The sequence below is a fragment of the Nicotiana tomentosiformis genome, chromosome 7 (genome assembly GCF_000390325.3).
Source record: "Nicotiana tomentosiformis chromosome 7, ASM39032v3, whole genome shotgun sequence".
NCBI lineage: Eukaryota > Viridiplantae > Streptophyta > Magnoliopsida > Solanales > Solanaceae > Nicotiana > Nicotiana tomentosiformis.
The window spans coordinates 59,123,734-59,150,452 of record NC_090818.1 but is presented as its reverse complement, the minus strand read 5'-3'; the positions used below and the strand labels follow the sequence as shown (position 1 = coordinate 59,150,452).

General features: G+C 41.4%; 1 protein-coding gene across 3 annotated transcripts; it reads left to right on the top strand.

Annotated features, from left to right (window-relative positions):
* The first annotated feature begins 6,188 nt into the window (after positions 1–6,188).
* On the top strand, positions 6,189–26,487 carry LOC104106063 (uncharacterized). 3 transcript variants are annotated; one of them, XR_011409752.1, is made up of 4 exons: positions 6,241–6,572; positions 8,072–8,278; positions 25,010–25,094; positions 26,240–26,487. XR_011409752.1 is itself a non-coding variant. In XM_009614541.4 (4 exons), the coding sequence occupies exons 2-4, from the start codon at positions 8,210–8,212 to the stop codon at positions 8,951–8,953; spliced, it is 387 nt and encodes a 128-aa protein (XP_009612836.1). In that variant the 5' UTR covers positions 6,261–6,572; positions 8,072–8,209; the 3' UTR covers positions 8,954–9,404. The 3 variants fall into 3 exon arrangements, 1 of the variants encoding a protein (XP_009612836.1); XM_009614541.4 differs by lacking the exons at positions 25,010–25,094; positions 26,240–26,487 and adding exons at positions 8,377–8,469; positions 8,729–9,404 and having other exon boundaries at positions 6,261–6,572; XR_011409753.1 differs by lacking the exons at positions 8,072–8,278; positions 25,010–25,094; positions 26,240–26,487 and adding an exon at positions 8,729–9,404 and having other exon boundaries at positions 6,189–6,572.
* Positions 26,488–26,719: the final 232 nt, after the last annotated feature.

The following is a 26,719-nucleotide window of genomic DNA, read 5'->3' as shown; positions in this document are numbered from 1 at the left end:
TAGGAGTATGTCCGGATAGTGATTTGGAGGCCCGTAGTTGATTTAGGCTTGAAATGGCGGAAGTTGAAAAATTAGAAGTTTTGAAAATTGAGAAGTTTGACCGAGAATTGACTTTGTGGTTACCGGGCTCAGATTTTAGTTCTAGTAGTTGGAGTAGGTCCGTTGTGTCATTTATGACTTGTGTGAAATATTTGAGGTCAATCAAACTTGATTTGATAGGTTTCGGCATCGATTATAGAAGTTGAAATTTATTAGTTTTCGTTAGGCTTGAATTAAGGTGCGATTTGTGTTTTTGATGTGGTTTGATGTGATTTGAGGCCTCGACTAAGTCCATATCGCATTTTAGTACTCTTTTGTATATTTACTTGAGGTTCTGGTGGCCTCGGGTGGAGTTCGAATGGTTAACGGATCGAAGTTTGGAACTGAAGGACTACTGAAGTGCATGAGGTCTGGTACGATCGCACCTGCTGAGTTTTGGTCGCAGGTGCGTGGCCGTAGAAGTGAAGGATTGGTCGCAGATGCGGTTTGGGCAAAGCTGAGCAATGGTTGTAGGTGCGAGGGTTTGTCCGCACTTGCGTGGTCGCAGATGCGAGGATGGCGTCACAGAAGCGAGGTTGACTAGGCGGCTGATGGGTCGCTGGTGTGAAGGAAATATCGCATCTGCGAGCCCGCAAATGCGTGTGTGACTCCGCAGAAGCGAAGCGTGAACTGGAAGGGGTAGTTCGCAGAAGCAAACCTCGTTGCGCAAGAGCGAGCATGCAGATGCGGGATTGGGGGCCGCAGAAGCGATGGAGCAGAGTTTTAAGTGAGTTCCGCAGATGTGGAGATTTGATAACAGAAGTGGTATCGCAGAAGCAAAGAAAAGGGTCACAGGTGCAGAAAGCACTAGCAGAATATAGGTCGAAGGGTTTTTTTGTGATTTTTATCATTTTAGACTTTGCAAACTCGGACTAAGGCGATATTTGAGAGGGATTTCGAGGGGTTTCTTGAGGTAGGTCACTTGTGATTATTTTTATTCAATAATATTGTGTCCCCACTGAATTTTCCACCTAGTTTGTGTGTTTTTGAGGTAGAATTTTGGGAGTTTGAGGCTAGGGATTTGAAGAGTTAAATTTGGGGATTTGAGTGACAATTTGGTGTCGGAATTTGGTAAATTTGGTATGGTTGGACTTGCAGTTGAATGGGCTTCCGGATTTTATAACTTTTATCGAATTCTGAGACGTGGGCCTGTGGATTGACTTTTGAGTTGAATTTTTGACTTTTGATTAAGAACTTAGTATTTTCATATGGAATTGAGTCCTTTAGCTCGTGTTGATTGTATCGAATTGTTTGTGGCTAGATTCGAGGCATTCATACGCCGATTCATGAGGCAAGGGCATATTGGAGTATAGATTTGCACGGTTTGAAGTAAGTAACACTTCTAAATTTGGTTCTGAGGGTATAAAACCACGAATTACGTGTTATGTGATTGGTGTTGAGGTGACGCACATGCTAGGTGGCGGGCGTGTGGGTGTGTACCGTAGGAATTGAGACTTGGTCGATTCCGTGGAACCGTATAGTTCAATAATCTTGTCGTTATCCATATATTCTCCATGTGTTGGAGAAATTGAGCTGCAAGTCTTGTTAGAAATCATGATTAGGCTACATGCTGGTATTGTTGGGACCAGCAGAGGTCGGGTTGCATGTTGAAATATTTGCTTAATTTGCAATTATGTACTCAGTCACAACTATTATTTGCATATCATATCTCAGTCTCTGTTGCCATTTATTGATACATGATATCATCATTATTTAGGTTGATTATTATGATTCTTGTGAGCTCGAGAGACTGGAGAGATTGATGACTGAGTGAGGCTGAGGTCCTGATTGTGAGGATATTTATGGGATCGAGTTGCACGCCGCATTAGGCTTTATTAATTCATGCCATGATTGGCTTATTATAGCGCTTGGGCTGGATCTGCCCCTCCGAAGTATGCACACCCATAATGAGCGCAGGTACCTATTGAGTGCGAGTGCCAAGCGATTGGGAGGATTTACTCACTATGAGGATGGAGTGACTATGAAGAATAAGTGATTGTGAGGATGGAGTAAATTGGAGGGTTGAGTGATTGTTAATCTGAGAGTATGCATATGATTTCATTACTATTTTTGTACTTCAGTTGGCATACGTAGCTAACATGTAGATATCGAGATGTATCCTTTCTTATCTCAGTTGTACTTGACATATCCTACTTGTTTGGGCTTTATCTGTTACATTTGGAAGCATGTCTACCTTTCTGTTCTGTATTTATGTAATTGAACTGTACCTGTAAAGCCCGTCACTGCTTTCAGCCCAATAGTTATACTTATTGCTTACTGAGTTGGGTGTACTCATGTTACACACTACACTTCGTGTGCAATTCTATGTGTTTCCAGACACTGTGTTTGCTGATTATTAGAGTTTTCAATCATTCAGAGATTATCGAGGTAGCTGCCCTAGCGTCCGCAGACCTTGACTCTCCTCCCCTATCCCTCAGTTTTACTTATTCAGTTTCTGCTTTTCTTAGATAGTGTATCAGACTTTGTATTTGTATAGATGCTCATGTACTCAGTGACACCCGAGTATGTATGAGTGTCGGCTCCCCTAGTATCATGATAGGCGCCATTACAACAGGTTGAGTTTTGGGTCGTGACAAGTTGTTATATAAGAGCCTAGGTTACATAGATCTCACGAGTCATGAGCAGGTTTAGTATAGTCTTGTGGATCGGTACGAAGACGCCTGTACTTATCTTCGAGAGGGTGCCGAACCCTTTGGGAAACTTTCACTTTCTTGCATTATTGTCGTGCGAATTTGTTAATTCCGAGAATTAAACTTCTGATATTCTATTCTCTCACAGATGATGAGGACACATGCTACCAGATCAGGTGGACAACTACCAGCACCACCAGCTAGGGCCACGAGAGACCGAGGCCACAGTCGAGGCCTAGGTGCAGCTCGTACAGCAACTAGAGTAGCACTTGTAGACCCACCAGTTGCTCCATCTCAAAAGTAGGTTCAAGATGTGGTTGAGCCAGTGGGGCCATCTCAGGCACCAGTTGTGCCCATGGTGATTCCAGACCTTCAGGAGGTTTTGGCTCAGACATTGATCGTTTGCACTAGTCTTGCTTAGGCGGTTTCTGTTCAGACTGCGCCAGCCACTTCTCATGCCGTGGGAGGTAAGCAGGTGGTGCAGGGACTTCAGACAAATGGGGTACTACCAGCCCAGCCGGTTGCAGTTGCTCAGGCCCGGGTGGGTCCCATTATGAATGATGAGGAGCAGAAGAGGCTAGAAAGATTTGGGAGGCTCAGGCCTCCATCATTCAGTGGGGTTGAGACAGAGAATGCCCATGACTTCTTAGATAGGTGCCAGCGGATTCTTCGCACGACAGGTATTCTGGATACTAGTGGAGTCTCCTTTACTACTTTTCAACTATCAGGGGCTGCCTTCAGATGGTGGGAGGCCTATGAGAGGAGCAGGCCAGTCGGTGTTGCACCACTTTCATGGCATGAGTTCTCCGTTCTCTTCTTGGAGAAGTTTGTGCCACATACCTGTAGGGAGGAGCTGCGCAGGCAGTTCGAGCAGCTACGTTAGGAGGGCATGTCTGTGACCCAGTATAGGATGAGATTTTCAAAGTTCGCTCGTCACGCAGTTTGGTTGGTTTCCACTGAGATAGAGAGAGAGAGAGGATTAAGAGGTTCATTTATGGCCTCCACTATTAGTTGCATTTCATTATGACTCGGGAGAGTGTATCGGGTGCTAGGTTTGACAAGGTGGTTAATATTGCTCGGCAGCTAGAGATGGTCTGTAGTCAGAAGCGTGAGGAGAGGGAGGCCAAGAGGCCTCGTGGTTCGGGGCAGTCCTACCACAGCAGGGGTCATCCTTATAAGCCCGCTCAGATGGCTCGTCCAGTTCATCGTGGTGCATCGGCTAGCCATGGTTCGTACAGTGCTCGTCCGGGTCAGTCATCTCTCAATACGCTCCCTGCTCAGAGTTCATCCCATGCTCTATCGGTTCAGGGTTCATCTGTGCCAGGTCCTTCTAGCAGTTACTCTGGTACTCGGGGCCCGATTCAGTCCCCACCACCATCAGCGGGGAGTTGCTTCGAGTGTGGGGAGTTTGGGCATATGTGGAGACAATGTCCTCATCGCCCGGGAGGTCCAACTTAGTAGAGAGCTCAGGCTATGACTTTCGCACCAGTTACTTCACCACCTGCCCAGGCAGCTCGAGGTGGGGCCCAGGCAGCTAGAGGTCGCCCTAGAGGGGGAGGCCATCAGGGGGTGGTCAGGCCCGATTCTATGCCATTCCTGCCAGGCCAAATGATGTTGCTTCAGATGCAGTGATCACATGTATTGTCTCAGTGTGCCACAGAGATGCTTCCACATTATTTGACCCTGGTTCTACTTATTCCTATGTATCAACCAATTTTACTCGTTATTTGGATATGCCCGGTAAGTCCTTAGTTTCACTTGTTCATGTATCTATGCTGGTGGGCAATACTATTGTTGTGGACCGTGTATATTGATCGTGTGTAGTGACTATTGGGGGATTGGAGACTAGAGTTGGTCTCTTATTGCTTAGTATGGTTGATTTCGACATGATCTTGGGTATGGATTAGTTTTCTCCATGTATGCTATTCTGGATTGTCACGCTAAGACTGTGACTGTTGGCGATGCCGGGGTTGCCAAGGATTGAGTGGAGAGGTTCTCTACATTATGTTCTCAGCAGGGTGATTTCTTATTTAAAGGCCCGATAGATGGTTGGGAAGGGGTGTCTATCATATTTGGCCTTTGTGAGAGATGTTGGTGCTGATACCCCTGCTATTGACTCTGTTCCAGTGGTGCGAGACTTTCCAGATGTGTTTCTTGCAGACCTGCCGAGCATGCCACTCGACAGGGATATTGACTTGGTGCCAGGCACTTAGCCTATTTTTATTCCTCCGGATCGTATGGCACTAGCTGAGTTGAAGGAATTGAAATAGCAGCTTCAGGAACTTCTTGATAAGGGGTTTATTTAGTCTAGTGTGTCGTCGTGGGGTGCACCGGTTCTATTTGTGAAGAAGAAGGATGGTACTATGCGGATGCGCATCGACTATAGACAGTTGAACAAAGTTACAATCAAGAACAAGTATCCTTTGCCACACATTGATGATCTATTTGACCAACTTCAGGGAGCGAGAGTGTTCTCTAAGATTGATTTGAGGTCTAGGTATCACCAGTTGAAGATTCAGGACTCGAATATTCTAAAGACGGTATTCGGGACCCGTTATGGTCACTATGAGTTCCTTATGATGTCTTTCAGGCTGACCAACGCCTCAACAACATTCATGCATCTAATGAACAATGTATTTTAGCCATATTTCGACTCGTTTGTCATAGTATTCATTGATGATATCCTGGTGTACTCATGTAGCCAAGAGGATCATGCCCAACATTTGAGGATTGTATTAGAGCGGCTGAGGGAGGAGAAGCTTTATGCCAAGTTCTTCAAGTGTGAGTTTTGACTTAGTTCGGTAGCATTCTTAGGGCACGTGGTGTCCAGTGCGGGGATTAAGGTGGATCCAAAGAAGATAGATACAGTTCAGAGTTGGCCCAGACCGTCCTCAACAATTGAGATTTGAAGCTTTCTCGGCTTGGCCGGTTATTATCATCGCTTCGTGGAGGTTTTCTCGTCTATTGCAGCGCCTTTGACCAAATTGATCCAGAAATGTGCTCCATTCAGGTAGTCGGATGAGTGTGAGGAGAGCTTTCAGAAGCTCATGATTGTTGTTACTCTTATACAGTGTATTGTGATATTTCTCGGTTTGGTATTGGGTGTGTCTTGATGCAGAAGGGTAGAGTGATTGCTTATGCTTCGCCCCCAGTTGAAGCCCCATGAGAAGAACTACCATCACTACAAGAAAGTATAGAATTAACAATATTTTTTTTGCAATAACAATAATATTGTTGCAAAATACAATAAATGGCAACAACTTTATTTAGTTGTTGCTATATCATAGAATTTTTACCCACAAAAAATTTTCTGTTAGCAAAAGTTTTAATATTGTTACCGTATTTAACAAATAATATAATAAATTTTAAATATATATAAGTTAGCAACAACTTTTTAACAACAATACTATGGTTGTTGGCTAAGTATAATAAATGGCAACAACGTAATTAAATTGTTGTTGTATCATAGAATTTTTCACCACTAGGTTTTTGTTGTTACCAAATATTTTAGATTCTCGTTATTTTGTTTAAGGAGTAATATAATAAATATAAAATATAAAAATAATTGACAACAACAAATATTAGTTGTTGCTATTACACAAAATTTTCTCAACAACTCCTTTGAGTTGTGGCCTAAAATTTAGTAAATCACTTTTAGTTTTCCGCCAAAACAAACGCGCCAAAACAGGTTTCCCTATTCTATTATTACTTTTTCCCAAATTTTTAGCGCTCAATTTTAGTTTCCACTGCATCTAGGTTTTCTCTTTTCATTATCTAAACTAAGTTCTTGCATATGTGTGTTCGATTTTTCGATCTCTTCCGATGTGTTCAACCCAAAATCTGGTGAGTTCTCGCTTTCGATTTCGTTTCACTCAATTTCTGGTGCTTTCTGCTTTTGATTTAGTTTAATTGTATTCTTCTTTTTAATTTGTGATACTTTAATCACTAGTCAATGATGGTGTACTGGGATTTTCTTGAATTGTGTTGTAATGTGAGTTGCCGTTGATCTTTTCTTGGTTGTTATGGTGAGTGTTTTCTATGTAATTTCCTTATTTCATGGTCATGCTATCTGAGGTTCTTTTTTGGGGAATTAATGGTGTGAGAGTGGGAATATTTGGGATTGATAATTTAGAATGTGGGCTATTGTGTACTTTCCCTGAATATGATAAAGATTGGTGCCTTTATCTGTTCTTTGTTTCATCCTGGAAAATGGGAGTCCCCAGTTTTATTTTTAATTTCATTGTGCTGAAAAGGGGTATTTACCCTCAAGAACATACTTTGCCAGTGCAAAACTTATTGAATACTAGTTTTTCTTTGCATAAGTTTAATTTTTCAGGCTTCTATTTTACGTTAACTATCTTTTTATTTTTCTCTTTTTTTCTTGTGGTAGAGGCATTTCTTCTCCTTTTAAATTGCTTAAGCGTATTCTTCTTCTTAGGTTTTCTCTTTTCATTATTCTGCTAAACTTAATTTGCTTTCTTCTTAATTCTTAATCGCATTCTGCTTTTCATCTCTATTCTGTTTTTTCCTTTTTATGATACAACTCGAAATTGTTTGACTAGAAAATAATTGGTTTTGTTTTGGGTGTTATGGTTATTTTGATTTGGTTTTGGCATAATTGACTTTGAGCATTATCTTTGATTATTTTTTTGCCTAGAAGATATGAAAGTATAAAAATTTCAGTTGCAAAACTCCAAACTTTTGGAGTAGAGAATAGTATGATTTTGTTTAGGGTGTTATGGGTAGTTGAATATGTTTTTGGCATAATTAATTTTGAGCATTTTCCTTGATTTTTCTTTTCACCTAGAAGGTACTTCAAATATGAAAATTCAATAGCAAGTGTGATTAGGAAGTCTCACATAAACATGTCATCAAACAACTCAAATTACCATGCCTAATGAAATCACTTTAAATTTTTAGTTAATCAGACATGCTTTGCTTAAAATAGAAACTATTTATTCTCCTTAGTTTTAGTTTTCAAAGCTAAAATCTAGAGCTCCTTTACTTTTAGTAGTAGTAGATGCATTGTTTAATTTTTAGTAACTTCAGATTCTTTTTTTTCACTTGCTATCTTTTTTTGTTGTTACTTTTTCAAGATGCTACTCATCTCCCTTTGCTTCCGTGGCTATTAGTTCAAATTATATGTTTTTATTTTAACTATTTTCTAATATAGAGACTTTCTCTAACTTCTATTTTAAATAATAAGTCAAAACTTGTAATACTAAAGCTGATGGAAGTGTGACTATCTGATACTTGGACTTCACATGTTTTCTAGGACTTCACATGTTTTCTATTGGTTTTGGAGTTTTCAGTAAGCTCACTTAAGTATTTTTTGAATGCAGGACACCTTTTAACTTCCAGACACACAACACAATCGAGATACTATCCTTCAAACAGCTAATAATTTATACCTATATCGTCGTAGTAGGCTCCACGATCATTTCAAGAAATTTACTACGAAGGAGGAAAGCTTGCAGAACATGCCAGCAGAGGTTAATGAAGCTGAATGGAATTTCTTAGTGGACTATTTCAGTTCTGATGCTTTTAAGGTAATTAGGAGTACATCAAAATTAAATAGATTTATCATTATAATTTTGCTTAGTTTCTTCTTATACTTTCTTACTTAAATTAAAACATATTCATGCAGGAAATGAGTGCACGAAATAAAACTAATAAAGAAAAACAAGAAATGAATCATATTTGTGGCAGAAAATCCTTCCAAGCAATATCTTATGATGCGGTAAGATGTCTTTGTTTTGACTAATTTTGATAATTTTTTCTTTAATAACATAATATAATTTGTTTTGCTTGAGAGATTCAAGCACCGGCAAAGAGCCAAATCTTCAAAAACTTTGGGAAATGACTCACATGAAGTCAGGACATTGGGTTAATGATGCCTCTGCTGAATTTAATATACATACGAAACTCTTATATTTATCCTAGAATATGAGCCGATTGAAACAAATATTTCAAGTTTAAGCTCGTATAATTGTTTGTAGGATAAGCTGACAGAAATTGTAGCTGGACAAATTCAAGAAGTGGAAGAGGATACTGATGTGGACCCAATTGTTAATGCTGCTTTTGTGAAACTTGTTGGAGAAAAGTCAGGATATTGTCGCGGTCAAGGATCGGGAGTCAAGCAAGCTAGTAGGAGATCTATGCATGTAACTCAAGAGCAAATGCAAGCACAACAGAAAGAGGTGGAAGAAGAACGCCATAAATGAGAGTGTAGAGTGCAAACTAATAGAAGTGGAAAATCAACTTAAGGAGGAGCGGAAAAAATGAGAAGTCATGGAAGCTCGTCTACTAAGTGATCAAAAAATGTTAAAACAGAGCATGATGGCACTGGTATCCTATATGCAAAGTTTTGAGGTATTTAGTTTGTTTAAGGCGTTAAAGTTTCAATTACTTACTTTTGATCCTAAGAACAATTTTATTAAACTACTTAAGAACAAAAGAGATAGCATCACTTTTCATGTTAGTCATTATCACACACATATATGTGATGACCCAAAAGGTCATCTTATGTTTTAGAATTCAATTCTGCGCTCTTAAGTCTTACAAATCTCATTTTATCCTCCTCGATTTGCGTGCGCAGTCCGGGAGTTTTTTCGGAAAACTTTTATGTTGAAAATTTTAAAAAAATAAGAATTTTTGCTTTAAAAGTTGAATTTAGTTGATTTCGGTCAACGTTTTGAGTAAACCGACCCGAACCTGTATTTTGATGGTCTTAGTGGGTCCATAATGAAATATGGGACATGGGCGTATGCCCGGAATCGAATTCGGAGGTCCCTAACTCGAGTTATGAATTTTTTATGAAAATTAAAATTCTGAAGATTTATTTATTTTTAAGAATTGGTTGATGTTTGGCCTTGTTGATACCGGGTCAGTATTTTCGTTTCGGAGCCCGGTATAGGTCTAATATAATATTTATGACTTATCTGTGAAATTTGGTAAGAAACGAAGTTGGTTTGACGTGATTCGGACGTCCATTTGAGAAAATAGAAATTTTAAAGTGTTCTTGAGAATTTTATTTGATTTGGTGCTAAATTCGTAGTTCTAGGTGTTATTTTGGCGATTTGATCACGTGAGCAAGTTCGTATGATATTTTTAGACTTGTGTGCATGTTTGGTTTGGAGCCCCGAGGGCTCGGGTGAGTTTCGGATAGGCCACGGGATGTTTTGGACTTTGGAAAATCTAATTTTTTGCAGATTCTGGTGTTCTGGCATGTCCTTCTTCGCGTTCGCGAAGGTACTCTTGCGAACGCGAAGGGTAAACGGGTTAGCTGGAATTTTCTTCTTCACGAACGCGAAGGCTTGGTCGCGAACGCAAAGCGATGGGGAGTTACCCTTCGCAAATGTGACCAGCTCCTCGAGAACGAGATCAGTTCCTCGCGAACGCGTAGTATTAGGCACACCTGGGGGAGAGTCAGTGATCCTTCTTCGCGAACGCGAGCATGGTCTCGCAAACGCGAAGGCCAGGGAGGAGTAACCATCGCGAACGCGACAGTGTTCTCGTGAACGCGATGAACACTATCGCCCAGGACTTAAAATAGAATCAAAACGGGACTTAAGCCATAAAATTATTTTCTCAAAAACCAAACGGGCTAGAGGCGATTTTCAAGAGGTATTTTCTTACCCGAAGTGTTGGTAAGTGATTCTAAACCATTTTATTTCAATTACCCATTTCATTTCATAAATTTGCAACCTAAACCCTAGGGTTTTCATGGTAGAACTAGGGGTTTGGGTAGAAACTAGGGATTTCAGAAATTTGGGAATTTATACCTCAAATTAAGGTTGGATTCCAAAACCAATTATATATTCGGGCTCGGGGGTGAATGGGTAAATGAATTTTGGTCCGAACCTCGGGTTTCGACCAATCGGGCCCGGGGTCGATTTTTGACCTTTTGGAGAAAAATTTGGAAAATCTAAATTTATGCAATATAATTGATTCCTTTTGCAATATTTGATATTATTGAGTCGTTTTTGAATAGATGCGAGTGGTTTGGAGGTGAGATCTAGAGGAAAAGTTGTGATTGAGTATTAAGTGGCCTTCAGAGCAAGGTAAGTGTTGTGTCTAACCCTAACTTGAGGGAATTATGAACTTCAAATTATTTGGTATGTGAAATTCACGTGAGCGGCGTATATGTGAGGTGACGAATACTTATGTGCCGCCAATTTATCTGTTTTCCATGTTTCTTCCATTTTTCTTATATTGTCTCTTTCCTGTTAAATTGATCGTTCTTATCATGTTTACAGATTTTCTGGTGATAATTGAGAATTTATTTCAAAGTTGAGATTTATATTGTGGAACCAAATGTTGAAGTAAGGTTTGTACTTGTTATTCTATCTTCCTGTTATTATTTATGCATTACATTATGGTAAGGGAGAGTGTTAATCCACGAAGGGTGATGCCGTGCCATATTATGAGTGTTAATGCACGAAGGGTGATGTCGTGCCGTTTCTATTGATTTATGGTGAGATTGAGAGTAAAAGCACGAAGGGTGATGCCGTGCATTTTTCCTTTATTGTATTCGTGTTCCTGTTGATTCATAATATATTGGTTGTTCCAGTTATCATTCTGCAGTAGTTCTTTATCTCGTATTTTCCCCAGCATATTTCCCCCTCCCGATATCTCCTATCTAATTCTTCATTACTGTTATTTGTAATACATTGTTAAACTGTACAGGTTGATTTGTAGGTGTCTTGGCTTAGTCTCGTCACTACTTCGTCGAGGTTAGGCTCGACACTTACCAGTACATGGGATCGGTTGTACTGATACTACACTTTGCACTTTCTGTGCAGATTTTGGTACCGGCTCGGGTTGATCGAGATTTTGCTATTGAGCCACTATCCGGAGACTCAAGGTAGATCTGTCGGCGTTCACAGATCTTGAAGTCCCCGTCTATCTTTTCTGTTCTACTGTTTCTTTTATTCAGACAATTGTATTTCTTTCGGACTATTACTTGTAGTAAATTCTAGAATGCTCGTGAATTGTGACTCCAAATCCGGGTTATAATAATTAATACAGTTTTTATATTATTCCACACTCATTATATTTCATCTTAGCTAATTATTGTTATTTACGGAATGAAAATAAGGATTTGGTTTAATTATTCTCTAACGTTGGCTTGCCTAACAAGTGAAATTTTAGGCGTTATCACGGTCCCGACGGTGGGAATTTCGGGTCGTGACAAGTTGGTATCAGAGCACTAGGTTACATAGGTCTCACGAGTCATGAGCAAGCTTAATGGAGTTTGAAGGATCGGTACGGAGACGTCTGTACTTATCTCTCAGAGGCTATGAAGTTTAGGAACAATATCACTTCTTTTATTCCTTATCGTGCGATATTGATTTAGCTTGAAACATAAATCCCGTATTCCTTTGTATCCACTCGTGTATGACATTGCACACTCGGTATCAGTTGTGCGTCAACGGTTTGTGATGCCGCAGATGGACTACGAGAGAGCCAGAGATGCTCAACCATTGCCTCAACGTGTGGTTCCCACTGAAGATGCGGATGCATTGAGAGACCACCCAGTGAATCATGTGGGGGGTGTAACGGACCTTGGCATCTGGTTAATTTATATGAGTTGTGAATGCTAATATTATGGATCATCGGACGTGGTGAACTATGACTTCACGTCGAGTGGGGGAGTCCACTATCAATGGATGGACTGCGGGGTCATGTGTTATATCAGTTTTGGCCTTAAATGTATATATATGGTACTGAAAGGTTCCCCAAAATTTACACATGTTTAAGGCCTGAGATTTTTTAGAGGATAAGGTTGGGACTTCCGGTATGTCCGCCTACTTAATAACCCTATACTTCAGTACCAAAGGAGTTAGAGAAACAACTTTAAATTTACAGATGGTCTACTCAGCGTGGACGTCATGGTTGCGGATTTTGGGGTGCTTCGGAGGAAGTACAGTGGTTGACGAGATTCTGGACTATGTGGTTCGTGCCAAGATTTGTCTGTATGAAGCTCTACTTTTGTGATCGTTGTGTATAAATAGGGGTAAAGGTTACCTTTGAGAAGAATCGAAGAGTATGTTAAGAAATGAGCCAGTTCAACAGTGTTGAGTCAGCATAACAAAAGAAGAAATTAGCCTTGGGAGAGATAATTCTCCGCAGGTGTCCATGGCAAGCCTATGAAGAGGGCAGATCATCCAATGCAACACCGCCCACTTGGCTCAGTTCTAAGAAACGCTTTTGAAAGAGTTTGTTCCCAGACTCTCCGTAATTCGTGGCGCATAATGTTTGAACACTTGCGTCAGGTCACCATGACGGTGTTATAATATGCCATCAGATTCAATAAGTTAGCCCGCCATATTCCTACTTTGCTTCCTACAGCCAGAGAGCGAGTCCACAGACTCATTGAAGGACCCAATTATAATCGTAAAATTTTGTACGACTCGGGAGCTACAGGCTAATACTTCATTTTCTCTAGTGGTAGAAATTTCCAAGATAGTAGAACGTGTTCGGGGTGAGGGGAAAAAAATTGCCAAGGGAAACTAAGGAGACCAAGACGTCTCGAGGTTCTAGGGGATTCCGTGGATTCTACTCTGTAGGTATAAATCATTATGGTGGGGGCTCGGGCAGTCGTCTAGCCCAATTCGCACATCGAATTAATCGGGGTGCTCCAGTAAGTTCTTTTAATGCACCACCGACATGAGTTTCCTACAATGGTTATTCCAGTTATCTGGTACAGACTCAATATGAGCAGCCAAACCCGTGAATGAGGTTGTTACGAATACGGCGATACCAAGCACATCATGAGAAAATTGTCCCAAATTTGGGAGAGATATATTTCATCAAAGCACTCAGGCTACGTGCCCCATTGCAGTTACTACACCACCCACACGACAAGTTAGGGGTGGAGGATAGGCGGGTAGATGGCGTCTTAGAGGTGGAGAGCCAGCCATTGCAATATTTGTTTTATGGTATGGCGGAGCTCGCTACATCATATGGTGTCGTTACAGGTACGACTTTGATTTAATATAAAGGATTAATTTTCTTAACTTGATTCGGTTCTGAGTATCGAAACGAGTCCTCCTATTGTGCTCCACTTATGAGTGAGCTTCGTGATTCTATAATCTACTTACGTGTTTACTTCTATTGGGAGATTCTATGGAGATAACTGCGCATATCATTCCATGTTGGTCACTAATAAGAGCTGTGAGGCTAAAGGTGGCTTTCTGTTATCCATTTCGGTAAGTTTTGATGTAATTTCCGGATAATTAATTATAAATTATGAATTATATGCCCTACCGGTATGGGGTTCATTATATGTTGTGATTTGGTGTAGCCGAAATTATTTAAAAGAAGAAAATGGAAATTTTTGATTGGCACGATGTGCATATTACTTGTGATTCAGAACTTAGGACGAGATCCTCACACTTTAATATAAATTGATATGTTTAAACTGGGCTACGAGATGCGGTGGAAGTTATATAAGGACGAGATCCTTGTGAGAAAAATTCGTGTGTTTAAGTTCTCCATTGTGAGATTAAAGTTGTACTATAGCAATAATAGGGAGTCATGCCTGTTAGGCCTAACTGAAAATTCTTGTATGAAATTCTCTGTGCATACTTGCCAAATTTGTGTTGTAATTATTAAGTTTTAACCTACGAGATAGGTGCCCGCCCAGGTGGCGTTAATGTGACTCGTTAATTTGGGTAAATAATTATGAGGTCTGGTTACCATCAGTTGAAGATTAGGGCATCTGATGTCCCTAAGACAACTTTTCGGACTCGGTATGGGCATTACGAATTCCTAGTAATATCATTTGTGCTTACCAACGCCCCAGCAATACTTATGGATTTGATGAATTGGGAGTTCAAGCCCTATTTGGGTTCTTTTGTGATTGTATTCATTGATGATATCTTGATTTACTCTAGCAGTCGAGAGGAGCATGGGCAGCATCTTCGGAGTGTGCTTCAGACTTTAAAGAATACTCAGTTATATGCCAAATTTTCAAAATATGAGTTTTGGTTAGACTCAGTTGCCTTTTTGGGGCATGTTGTATCGGCAGAATGCATAAAGGTGGAACCAAAGAAGGTTGAGACTGCTCAGAATTGGCCTAGACATACTTTAGTTACAGAGATCCAGAGTTTCCTGGGTTTAGTAGGTTATTATCGTCGGTTCGTGGAAGGGTTTTCATCTACAACAAGCCCATTGACCAGACTGACCCAGAAAGGTGTCCCATTGAGATGGTCAGACGAGTGTGAGTTAAGCTTTCAGAAGCTCAAGACCGCTTTGACTACGGCGCCAGTGTTGGTATTACCCACAGGTTCAGGATCATATACGTTATATTGTGACGCATCTCACATTGGGCTTGGTGCAGTGTTAATGCAAGATGGCAGGGTGATTGCATATGCGTCGCGACAGTTGAAAGTTCGCGAGAAGAATTATCATCTTCATGACTTAGAATTGGCGGCCATTGTTCATGCGCTGGAGATTTGGAGGCATTACCTCTACGGTGTCTCGTGTGAGGTATTTACTGATCATCGTAGCCTTCAGTATCTGTTCAAACAAGAAGATCTTAATTTAAGGCAGAGAGGATGGTTGGAATTGTTGAAAGACTATGATATCACCATTTTGTATCACTTCGGAAAGGCCAACGTGGTGGCCGATGCTTTTGAGTAGAAAGGTTGTGAGTATGGGCAGTCTTGCGTATATTCCGGTTAGTGATAGACCGTTAGCTGTAAATGTACAGACTTGGGCTAATCATTTTGTGAGGTTAGATGTTTCAGCACCTAGTCGGGTTCTAGCTTACACAGTCGCTCGGCCTTCCTTATATGAGCACATTAGAGAGAGACAGTATGATGATCCTCATTTACTTGTCCTTAAGGACACGGTGCGACACAGTGATGCCAAACGGGTTGTTGTAGGGAAAGATGGAGTTCTGTGAATGCAGGGTCGTATTTCTGTGCCTAATGTGGATGGGCTTCGTGAATTAATTCTTGAAAAGGCTCACAATTCCAGGTATTCTATTCATCCAGGTACCGCAAAAATGTATCAAGATTTGCGGCAACATTATTGATGAAGGATAATGAAAAAGGATATAGTTGCATATATAGCACAGTGTCTGAATTGTCAGCAAGTTAAGTACGAGCATCAGAGACCTGGTGGTTTGCTTCAGAAGTTAAAAATTCTTGAGTGGAAGTGGGAGCGTATCACTATGGATTTTGTTGTTGGACTCCCACGGACTCAGAGAAAATTTAACGCAATTTAGGTCATTGTGGACAGGTTGACCAAGTCAGCACATTTCATTCCAGTGGCAGCTACCTATTCTTCAGAAAGGTTAGCTGAAATTTACATTCGTGAGATTGTCCGCCTTCACGGTGTGCCCATGTCTATTATTTCAGATCGAAGTACGCCGTTTACCTCACACTTCTGGAGGGTTGTACAACGTGAGTTAGGCACGCGGGTTTAGTTGAGTACAACATCTCATCCACAGACAGACGGATAGTCAGAACGCACTATTCAGATATTGGAAGATATGCTTCGCGCTTGTGTTATAGACTTTGGAGGTTCTTGGGATCAACTCCTTCCACTTGCGGATTTTGCTTATAATAATAGCTACCAGTCGAGTATTCAGATGGCTCCATATGAGGCATTACGCAGAAGGCGATGTTGTTCGCCAGTTAGACGGTTTGAACCGGGAGAGGCTCGGTTGTTGGGTACCGATTTGGTACAAGATACCTTGGATAAGGTCAAAATTATTCAAGATCGACGTCGCATAGCTCAGTCTAGGCAAAAGAGTCATGCCGACCATAAAGTTCGTGATATTGCATTCATGGTTGGAGAAGGAATATTGCTCCGGGTTCACCTATAAAAGGTGTAATGAGGTTTGGAAGAAAGGGCAAGTTGAGCCCTAGGTACATTGGACCCTTGAAAATTCTTGAAAGTGTGTGTGAAGTAGCCTACAGGCTTGCACTACCACCTAGATTATCAGCAGTTCATCCGGTGTTCCACGTATCTATGCTCTGGAAATATCATGGTGATCCGTCCCATGTGTTAGATTTTAGCTCAGTCTAGTTGGACAAGGATTTGACTTATGAGGAGGAGCCGGTAGCTATTCTAGCCCGGCAGGTCCGACAGTTGAGGTCTAAGAGTTATCCTTCAGTTCGGGTACAATGGAGAGGTCAGCCGGTAGAGGCATCCACCTTGGAGTCCGAGTCCGATATGTGGAGTAGATATCCCACCTTTTCACCAGCCCAGGTACTTTTGTATGTCCGTTCGAGGACAAACAGTTGTTTTAGAGGTGGAGAATGTGATGACCCAAAAGGTCATCTTATGTTTTAGAACTCTATTCTGTGCTCTTAAACTTTAAAATCACATTTTACCCTCCTCGATTTACGTGCGCAGTCGGGGCATGTTTTCAAAAAACCTTTATGTTGAAAATTTAAGAAAATAAGAATATTTACCTTAAAGGTTGAATTTAGTTGACTTCGGTCAACCGTTTGAGTAAACCGACCCATACCCGTATTTTGACGGTCTCGGTGGGTCCGTAATGAAATATGGGACCTGGGCGTATGCCCGAAATTGAATTCGGAGGTCCCTAGCTTGTGTTATGAATTTTTGATGAAAATTAAAAGTCTGAAAATTTATTTATTTTTAAGAATTGGTTGATGTATGACCTTGTTGATACTGGGTCCGTATTTTGGTTTCGGAGCCCGGTATAGGTCTAATACAATATTTATGACTTATCTGTGAAATTTGGTGAGAAACGGAGTTGGTTTGACATGATTCAAACATCCATTTGAGAAAATAGAAATTTTAAAGTGTTCTTGAAAATTTCATTTGATTTGGTACTAAATTCATAGTTCTAGGTGTTATTTTGGCGATTTGATCAGGCGAGCAAGTTCGTATGATGTTTTTAGACTTGTGTGCATGTTTGGTTTGGAGCCTCGAGGGCTCGGGTGAATTTCGGATAGGCCACGGGATGTTTTGGACTTTGGAAAATCCGATTTTCTGCAAATTCTGGTGTTCTGGCATGTCCTTCTTTGCGTTCGCGAAGGTACTGTCATGGGCTGCTTTCCATCATCGACCCATGACCCCTTGGACGCGTCCCATGGCGTCTCGGCAAGCCTCCTAACGCCTAGCGCCACGGTCGGCCCCGTGGTCTCGGCAACGCCAAGTGACAAGCGAGCATGCGCCCCTGTCGCCCCACCGATAATCAGTGCCAGCGCCCAGCAGTTGGCAAATGCCATCAGTGCCGCGCGCACCGACAATGCCGCGCACACAAACCATCATGTTGCCAAAAGCGCCGCACGCACAGACAGTGCCCCGCCGCTGGCAGACCCACTGCCAAGCACCAGCGCCTCGCCGCTGGCAGATCCAAATAGTGCCGCGCGCGCCCACAACAATGCATGTGCAGACCCTGATGATCAAGACAAAGTTGCTACCATCGGACTTGCTTCCATAGAAGACTAAGTCCTTTTCATTGTAATTATAGAGTAGTTTTACTTCATTCATTTTCAGTGTGCTTCTACAGCTTTCTTAGGTCAACTCATGTAACTTTGGTTTATTTTTTTTAAGCATTATTAAAGGGGACCAAAGCATTCAAGCATTCAAATAATTCTCTGTACTGGTGTCTCTCCCCCCCGACACCGCATTGCATCTTGTAATAGCTTTCATCATCATCAATACAATCATCAGCTTTCATCATCAATTGCTCATTTTTCGCTGCTCAATTGCTCACGACATTGGTTTTTCCGTACGGCACTGACAATCTAGTCTAGCGTACGACGAGGACCTCAGTTGGCGCATAGCAACCGCACTGACATCGGTTGCTTAGCCTTACGTCGCCCTTCCAAGGAACTTCAGGAAGGCGCCGCATAACAGTTGGTATCAGAGCCTAGGCTCGACATCGGACGAGGGAACTCATTGCCATCATCATCACCATTTCTGACCATAGTGAATTACGGGGATCGCATCACGACCCTAGAAGAGACAGTTGACGCATTACGACCCATCGTGGATACGTTGCCCGATCTAAAAACCAGCCTAGTGCAAAGGTTGGACGACCTGGACCGCAGAATGCGGCAGGCAGAAATTGACATAGCAAACATCAGTCACGACTCTGAGGAAGACCGGGAAACGGCTGCCGTCGAGGCAACCAAAATTCATGGCAAATTCGAGGACCTCCAACAGGAGCGTGCCGAGGATTTAGCCCATCGGGAATTAGAGGCAGACAGACTGACCGTCATGCAGCAAACCATAGACAACTTGACAGGCCAGCTCAATGTTGTTAATGCTTCCCTTCAAAGCCTGCTCAAAGGAGGCGAAAACCATATCAGGGGTGCCATGAACATTGCCCCCATGCCACAAAAGCTGAAAATTCCGGAGCCCAAGCCATACAACGGAGCCCGGGATGCTAAAGAAATGGAAAACTTCATCTTCGACATCGAACAATACTTCGATGCCGTTGGACAGTTGGAAGAATTCAAAAAGGTAGCAACTGTTGCCATGTATGTTCAGGGTGATGCAAAACTCTGGTGGCGAGTCAAGTACGAATCCATCAGGGCCGGTGAAGATACTCTCCAGACATGGGCATAACTGAAGGCCGCCATACGCCTGCAGTTCTTCCCCGAAAATATGGAATACAATACACGAAGAAAGTTGCGTGAACTCTGCCACATCAGGTCGGTGCGGGACTACGTGCGTGAATTCTCCGCACTCATGCTAAATATACGGGATATGGGGGACAAAGACAAACTATTCGCAATCATAGAAGGTTTGAAACCTCATGCTCGTATGGAGATGTAAAGACAACGGGTAGATACCTTGCCCAAGGCCATTCAAGTTGCAGAGTGCCTTGGGGATTATCAGTTGGAAACTCAGAAGGATAGGCGCCAGCCGACTGTCCGAGGGGGATACAACGGGAGCCCACCTAGCAACGGTGGCCCCAACAGAAACGGAGGAGATCGAGGTGCATCCAAATCTAAGACTCCTTCCTCCAGCAGCAACAATGCTGCATCAGTCAACAACAATCAGGGGAGAAAGCCCCCATCAGAATGCCGTCATTGCGGCGGGGAACATTGGAACAATCAATGTCCCAATATACAGATCAATGCTCAACCGATGGTTGAAAACGAGTCAGATACTGATGACTCAGACGGCGCCGATCAAGTAGGTGCCTTCAACGCATTTGTTGGATCCATTCATGATACCTTGGCGGGAACCAGTGTTGGCAACCCCAAGAAGAACGCATTCCCAATCGACAAAAAAGGGAAAGGAAAGGCGGACGAGAGGCCTCCCACATTACAAAAGAAGACCTTAATGTTCGTTGACATGAAAGTAAACGGCAGACCTATTCGGGCATTGATAGACACGGGTGCTAGCCACAACTACCTGGCCTCAACTCAGGTGCAACGCCTCGGTCTAGCAGTGCAAAAATGCAAGGGTCATGTCAAGGCTATCAACTCTCCATCTCAGCCAGTGAGTGGCATAGCCAAAGAAGTGCCAATGAAGCTTGGCCCATACAAGGGAATATTCGACCTCCGCATAGCTATCGTCGATGACTTCAAACTAATAGTGGGATTGGAATTCCTCAGGCAGACCAACACCATCCCGGTACCATATGCCAACATGCTCCTAATGATGGGAGACAACGGGGCCAAACCCCGCACCATACCGTGCATACCCATCAAGATGGCCGCTGGAAACATCACGGCTATGCAGTTAAAGGAGGGAACTAACAGACCTGAAACTACGGTTTCGGCTGCCCTCAGCATCATCAAACAAACATCACATCATCGGGGTCCAACAGCTCATGGCGCCCCTCATTGTGTGAAGACTTGTCAAGCATTCCAAAAGGACAAGTCGGATCACTCAGCACAAGCGGGACTCTTGGAGCCGCTACCTGTCCCACAGAGACCTTGGGAAAGTATTTCCCTGAATTTCATCGCAGGATTACCCAAGGTCGAAAATCATGCAACCATCATGGTGGTAGTAGACCAATTTTCCAAGTATGCTACATTCATCGCAGCCCCACAGAACATATCGACAGAAGATACAGCTCGACTCTTCTTCTCTCATGTTGTCAAACATTGGGGTATGCCCAACAACATCATTAGTGACTGGGACCCACGCTTCACTAGCAAATTTTGGACCCAACTCTACAGTTGCCTCGGATCCAAATTGAGTTACAACTCAAGCCATCATCATCAGCAAACATATGGTCAAACAGACCGGTTCAATGACATGCTGGAGGAATATCTCCGCCAATTTGCAACCGGGTCACAAATACATTGGGTGAAGCTTCTGGATGCTGCTCAGCTGTGTTTCAATTTACAAAAGTGCGCCCATACAAACAAAAACGCTTTTGAAATTGTTACCGGACAGCAACCGCTACTCCCACAAAATGTGAATACACCAAACATGCCATCATCTTATCGAGCTGCCAGTTTCTCAACAGAATGGGAGCAAACTTTAAAGATAGTGCGGAGCTATCTTGTCAAAGCCCAAGAGAGGGCAACGAGGTATGCCGAACAAAACCTTCGCTTTGCCCAACATCAAGCAGGGGACAAAGTGATGGTAAGAACCCCGAGGCGGAACTTGTTTACAAAGAGGACCCAAGATCGTCGCCTATTGCAAAGCTACATTGGGCCCTTTTCCATTGAAAGGCGCATCGGGAAATCCACATACCAGCTGAACACACCAACCTGGTGGAAAATCCATCCAGCCTTCCATGTCAACCACCTCAAACCATTTCAGAAATACATGGAAGATCATTCAGAAAGACATCTCACAACACCGAGGGGAACAGACCTCCCAACCAACAAGAGCCTGACCAATCATCATCATCCGGCAGGTAAGGTTCGAGGACGTCGCCAACTCAGGTGGGGGAGAATGTCATGGGCTGCTTTCCATCATCGACCCATGACCCCTTGTATGCACCTTGTGGCGTTCCGGCAAGCCTCTTAACGCCTAGCGCCACGTTCAGCCCCGTGGTCTCGGCAGCGCCAAGTGACAAGCGAGCATGCGCCTCTGTCACCCCACCGATAATCAGTGTCAGCGCCCAGCGGCGAATGCCATCAGTGCCGCGTGCACCGACAATGCCGCGCGCACAAACCATCATGTTTCCAACAGCGCCGCACGCACAGACAGTGCCCCGCCGCTGGCAGATCCAAATAGTGTCGCGCGCGCCCACAACAATGCGCGTGCAGACCCTGATGCTTAAGACAAAGTTGCTACCATCAGACTTGCTTCCATAGAAGACTAAGTCTTTTTCATTGTAATTATAGAGTAGTTTTACTTCATTCATTTTCAGTGTGCTTCTACAGCTTTCTTAGGTCAACTCATGTAACTTTGGTTTATTTTTTTTAAGCATTATTAAGGGGGATCAAAGCATTCAAACATTCAAGCATTCAAACAATTCTCTGTACTGGTGTGTCTCTCTCCCCGACACCGCATTGCATCTTGTAATAGCTTTCATCATCATCAATACAATCATCAGCTTTCATCATCAATTGCTCATTTTTCGCTGCTCAATTGGTCACGACATTGATTTTCCCGTACAGCACTGACAATCTAGTCTAGCGTACGGCGAGGACCTCAGTTGGCGCATAGCAACCGCACTAACATCGATTGCTTAGCCTTACGTCGCCCTTCCAAGGAACTTCAGGAAGGCGCCGCGTAATAGTACTCTCATGAACGCGAAGGGTAAACGGGTCAGCTGAAATTTGCTTCTTCGCGAACGCGAAGCGATGGGGGCGTTACCCTTCGCGAACGCGACCAGCTCCTCGCGAACGCGTAGTGTTAGGCACATCTTGGGGAGAGTCAACGATCCTTCTTTGCGAACGCGAGCATGGTTTCGCGAACGCGAAGGCTAGGGAGGAGTAACCATCACAAATGCGAGCAAGGTCTCGCGAACGCGAATGCTTGGCATCCTATACTCTTCTCGAACGCGATGAACACTGTCGTCCAACACTTAACACAGAATCAAAGCGGGACTTAAGACATAAAATCATTTTCTCAAAAACCAAACGGGCTAGAGGCGATTTTCAAGAGGTATTTTATTCCCCAAAGTGTTGGTAAGTGATTCTAAATCATTTTCTTTCAATTACCCATTTTATTTCATAAATTTGCAACCTAAAATCTAGAGTTTTCATGGTAGAATTAGGGGTTTGGGTAGAAACTAGGAATTTCAGAAATTTGGAAATTTAGACCTCAAATTGAGGTCGGATTCCAAAACCAATTATATATCCGGGCTCGGGAGAGAATGGGTAAATGAATTTTGGTCAGAACCTTAGGTTTTGACCAAGCAGGTCCGATGTCGATTTTCGACCTTTTAGAGAAAATTTGGAAAATCTAAATTTATGCAATATAATTGATTCCTTTAGCAATATTTGATATTATTGAGTCATGTTTTAATAGATACTAGTGGTTTGGAGGTGAATTCTAGAGGAAAAACTGTGATTGGGGATTAAGTGGCCTTCGGAGCGAGGTAAGTATTGTGTCTAACCCTGACTTGAGGGAATTAGGAACCTCAGATTATTTGCTATGTGAAATTCATATGAGCGGCGTATATGTGAGGTGACGAATACTTATGCGCTACAAATTTACTTATTTTCCATGTTTCTTCTATTTTTCTTATATTTTCTCTTTTCTATGCCTAATTGCTACGTGTTTATACTAGTGTTGTTAAATTGATCGTTCTTATCATATTTACGGATTTTCTGGTGATAATTGAGCATTTATTTCAAATTTGAGATTTATATTGTGGAACCAAATATGAAAGTAAGGCTTGTACTTGTTATTCTATCTTCCTGTTATTATTTATACATTGCATTATGGTAAGGGAGAGTATTAATGCACCAAGGGTGATGCCGTGCCATATTGTGAGTGTTAATGCACGCAGGGTGATGTCGTGTTAATACACGAAGGGTGATGCCGTGCCATATTGTGAGTGTTAATGCACGAAGGTTGATGTCGTGCCATATTATGAGAGTTAATGCACGAAGGGTGATGCCGTGCCGTTTCTATTGATTTATAGTGAGATTGAGAGTAAAAACACGAAGGGTGATGCCGTGTATTTTTCCTTTATTGTATTCGTGTTCCTGTTGATTCATAATATATTGGTTGTTCCAGTTATCATTCTGCAGTAGTTCTTTATCTCGTATTTCCCCCCAACATGTTTTCCCCTCCCGATATCTCCTGTCTAATTCTTCATTACTGTTATTTGTATATACATTCTTAAACTGTACATGTTGATTTGTAAGTGCCTTGCCTTAGCCTCGTCACTACTTCGTCGAGGTTAGGCTCGACACTTACCAGTATGGGATCGGTTGTACTGATACTGCACTCTACACTTTCTGTGCAGATTTTGGTACCGGCTCGGGTTGATCGAGATTTTGCTATTGGGCCGCTATCCGGAGACTCAAGGTAGAACTGTCGGCGTTCACAGACCTTGAAGTCCCCGTCTATCTTTTATGTTCTACTGTTTCTTTCATTCAGACAGTTGTATTTCTTCCAGACTATTACTTGTAGTAAATTCTAGAATGCTCGTGAATTGTGACTCCAGATCCGGGTGGTAGTAATTAATACAGTTTTTATATTATTCCACACTTATTATATTTCATCTTAGCTAATTATTGTTATTTACGGGATGAAAATAAGGATTTGGTTTAATGATTCTCTAACGCTGGCTTGCCTAATAAGTGAAATGTTAGGCGCCATCACGATCCCGACGGTGAGAATTTCGGATCGTGACAATATATTACTTTCTTCGACTATAGACATGCCACAATTTTACATTTAAAATGCTATAGATCAGAACACTAAGCACTAAATGGTCCTGATGCACATGAAAGAGAATTTGCTATTTTTAGCTATAATAGAAACTAAAGGAGCAGTAAGCTAGATCTGATCTATTGCGAGGAGGTATTTTGTTGGGGTGATGGAATACAATTATTCAAGTAAACAATGACTTTCTAATAATTTGTTATAATTTACTACTACTTCAATACTTGTTTTAAACACTATGATAAAGATATTTCTAAGTCTAATACATGATGTTCTGTTTTATATCCTATGGTACTAGCTTTGAAGAATGGACGTTCTCATACGCTAATATGTTTGTCATTTCTACATGAGATATTAGATATTCAAGGTATAAAATGTGTGTGGATGTTGTATGTTTATTTGAATCTCTAGAAACTATATATTGTGTTCTACTGGAAGGAAACTTGTTCTAGTATTTTTGATGTTATAAATTTGCTTTTTCAAAGTTCTATCATATTTAAGTTTAGTTGTACAATGTTTAACAGACTGGACTTCCTGCTGTAATTTTTGACATGATTGCTAATTTAAATAATTTGGATGAGACAAGTTCTACAAGTCTTATGGATGATAGTACCATGGTAAGTAAACTTATTCTAGTTCAGGTGAAAGGAAATTTCTTGGCTATATATGAAAATGAATCTAATTGAATAAATTAATCTTTGTCTAGTATTTTGTTTCGACGATAGTATTGTATCTCTGGGAGTATTTAGTAGGTTCTGATGCAACTTTATTTTGGGGAGTACTTTAATCAAGCTTGCACTGCTTACATATCTATTTTTCTTAAGTTGTTATTTCTCATTAAAATATGTTATTGGTTTTTCTTAAGTCTTTGGTTTCAAGAAGACTTTGAGAACTTTTGGTCTGAATGCCCATGGGAGGATGACTTGAAATATGCAAAGATTGTTTGTGACCAGGATTATATAACTTCCTCTCTGGCTGTGGAAAATGAAAAAAGGAAAACAAGATAACCATACCAAATACCAAATAGTTTGAAATAAGCATTAAATCAAGAGTGCTTTCAGTCATGATGCACTTTACCTTTGCACATAATCCAGATTGTGGGTGATTGTTTCTTTCTTAAACAATAGATGATCTTCTGGTGCACTTTTTAAAGCTCTAACTTCTGTGTCTCCATAGTCATTGTGGACAATACTTTTCCTCCTTCTCGTTCAGAATTAACTTGCCTCCATCCCATTTTGACAAAACTTTTCCCTTGTCTAGTAAGACGGTATCCCTAGAAAGATAAATCTTTTGAGGAAATGATTAAGGATGGCATTAGTAATCTGATATTCCCAACCATGTTTCTGCGTGTGCTTTTAAGGTTGATGTTGTGTTTCCACAAGCTCTTTTCAAGTTGATGTTCCTGTTACAGAGTCATTTTGGTCATCTTAATATCTTAATATTTTTTGTGTTGCCTTTACATGACTTCTCGGTGTTATCCCTTCTTGTCTTTCTTTTGATTAATGTGGTGCTTATGCTGTCCTGAGCCGAGGGATTACTGGAAATAGCCTCTCTATCTTCACAAGATAGGGGTAAGATCTGCGTACACATTACCCTCCCCAAACCCCACTATTTGTGGTTATACTGAAAATGTTGTTGTTGTTGTTGTAAGTTGTTGCAGTTAAATAAGCTTCCGCTACTTTCATTTTGCACTTTTGTACTTTATTGCTTCTTTTTATCAAAATCTAATTATATTTTTTTTTTTTTAGAATGAGCATGCGTAAACCAACATTCCTGACATCCGATTCACGTAGTGCACAAGTTGGTGGAAGAAGATTTATTTTTTGGGTTACTATTATAATAGAATTTAAGGACCTTAGATATATGATGCTTTCGTTCGTTTTGTAAGAAAAGATATACTTTTTAGGACTATTTAGTTTTTGAAAGTTAGTATATCTACTGCATCAATTTTATGTATAGACGCTTTATTTATATATATAAATATAAAATACAATTTATTATTTATACATGTATTTGTAAAAATTTGAAGAATATATGAATTGTGTATTTAGTAACAACACATAAATTGTTGCCAAAGTAGTACTAGAGAATCTGTTGGAAAAAAGTAATTATTGCCACAATAATAGTTATTGCTAAAAGTATTGATAACAGATTATTAACTTTACCGTCAATTTCTTTAGCAATAACTGACATTGTTGGCAAAAAAGCTAATTTTATCGCAACAATAATTTTTG

Coding starts and splice junctions, on each gene's coding strand:
- LOC104106063 (XM_009614541.4), top strand. CDS start 8,210: ATGCCAGCAGAGGTTAATGAAGCTGAATGGAATTTCTTAGTGGACTAT. Junction 8,279..8,376: donor TCAGTTCTGATGCTTTTAAG/GTAATTAGGAGT, acceptor ATATTCATGCAG/GAAATGAGTGCACGAAATAA. Junction 8,470..8,728: donor AAGCAATATCTTATGATGCG/GTAAGATGTCTT, acceptor AATTGTTTGTAG/GATAAGCTGACAGAAATTGT.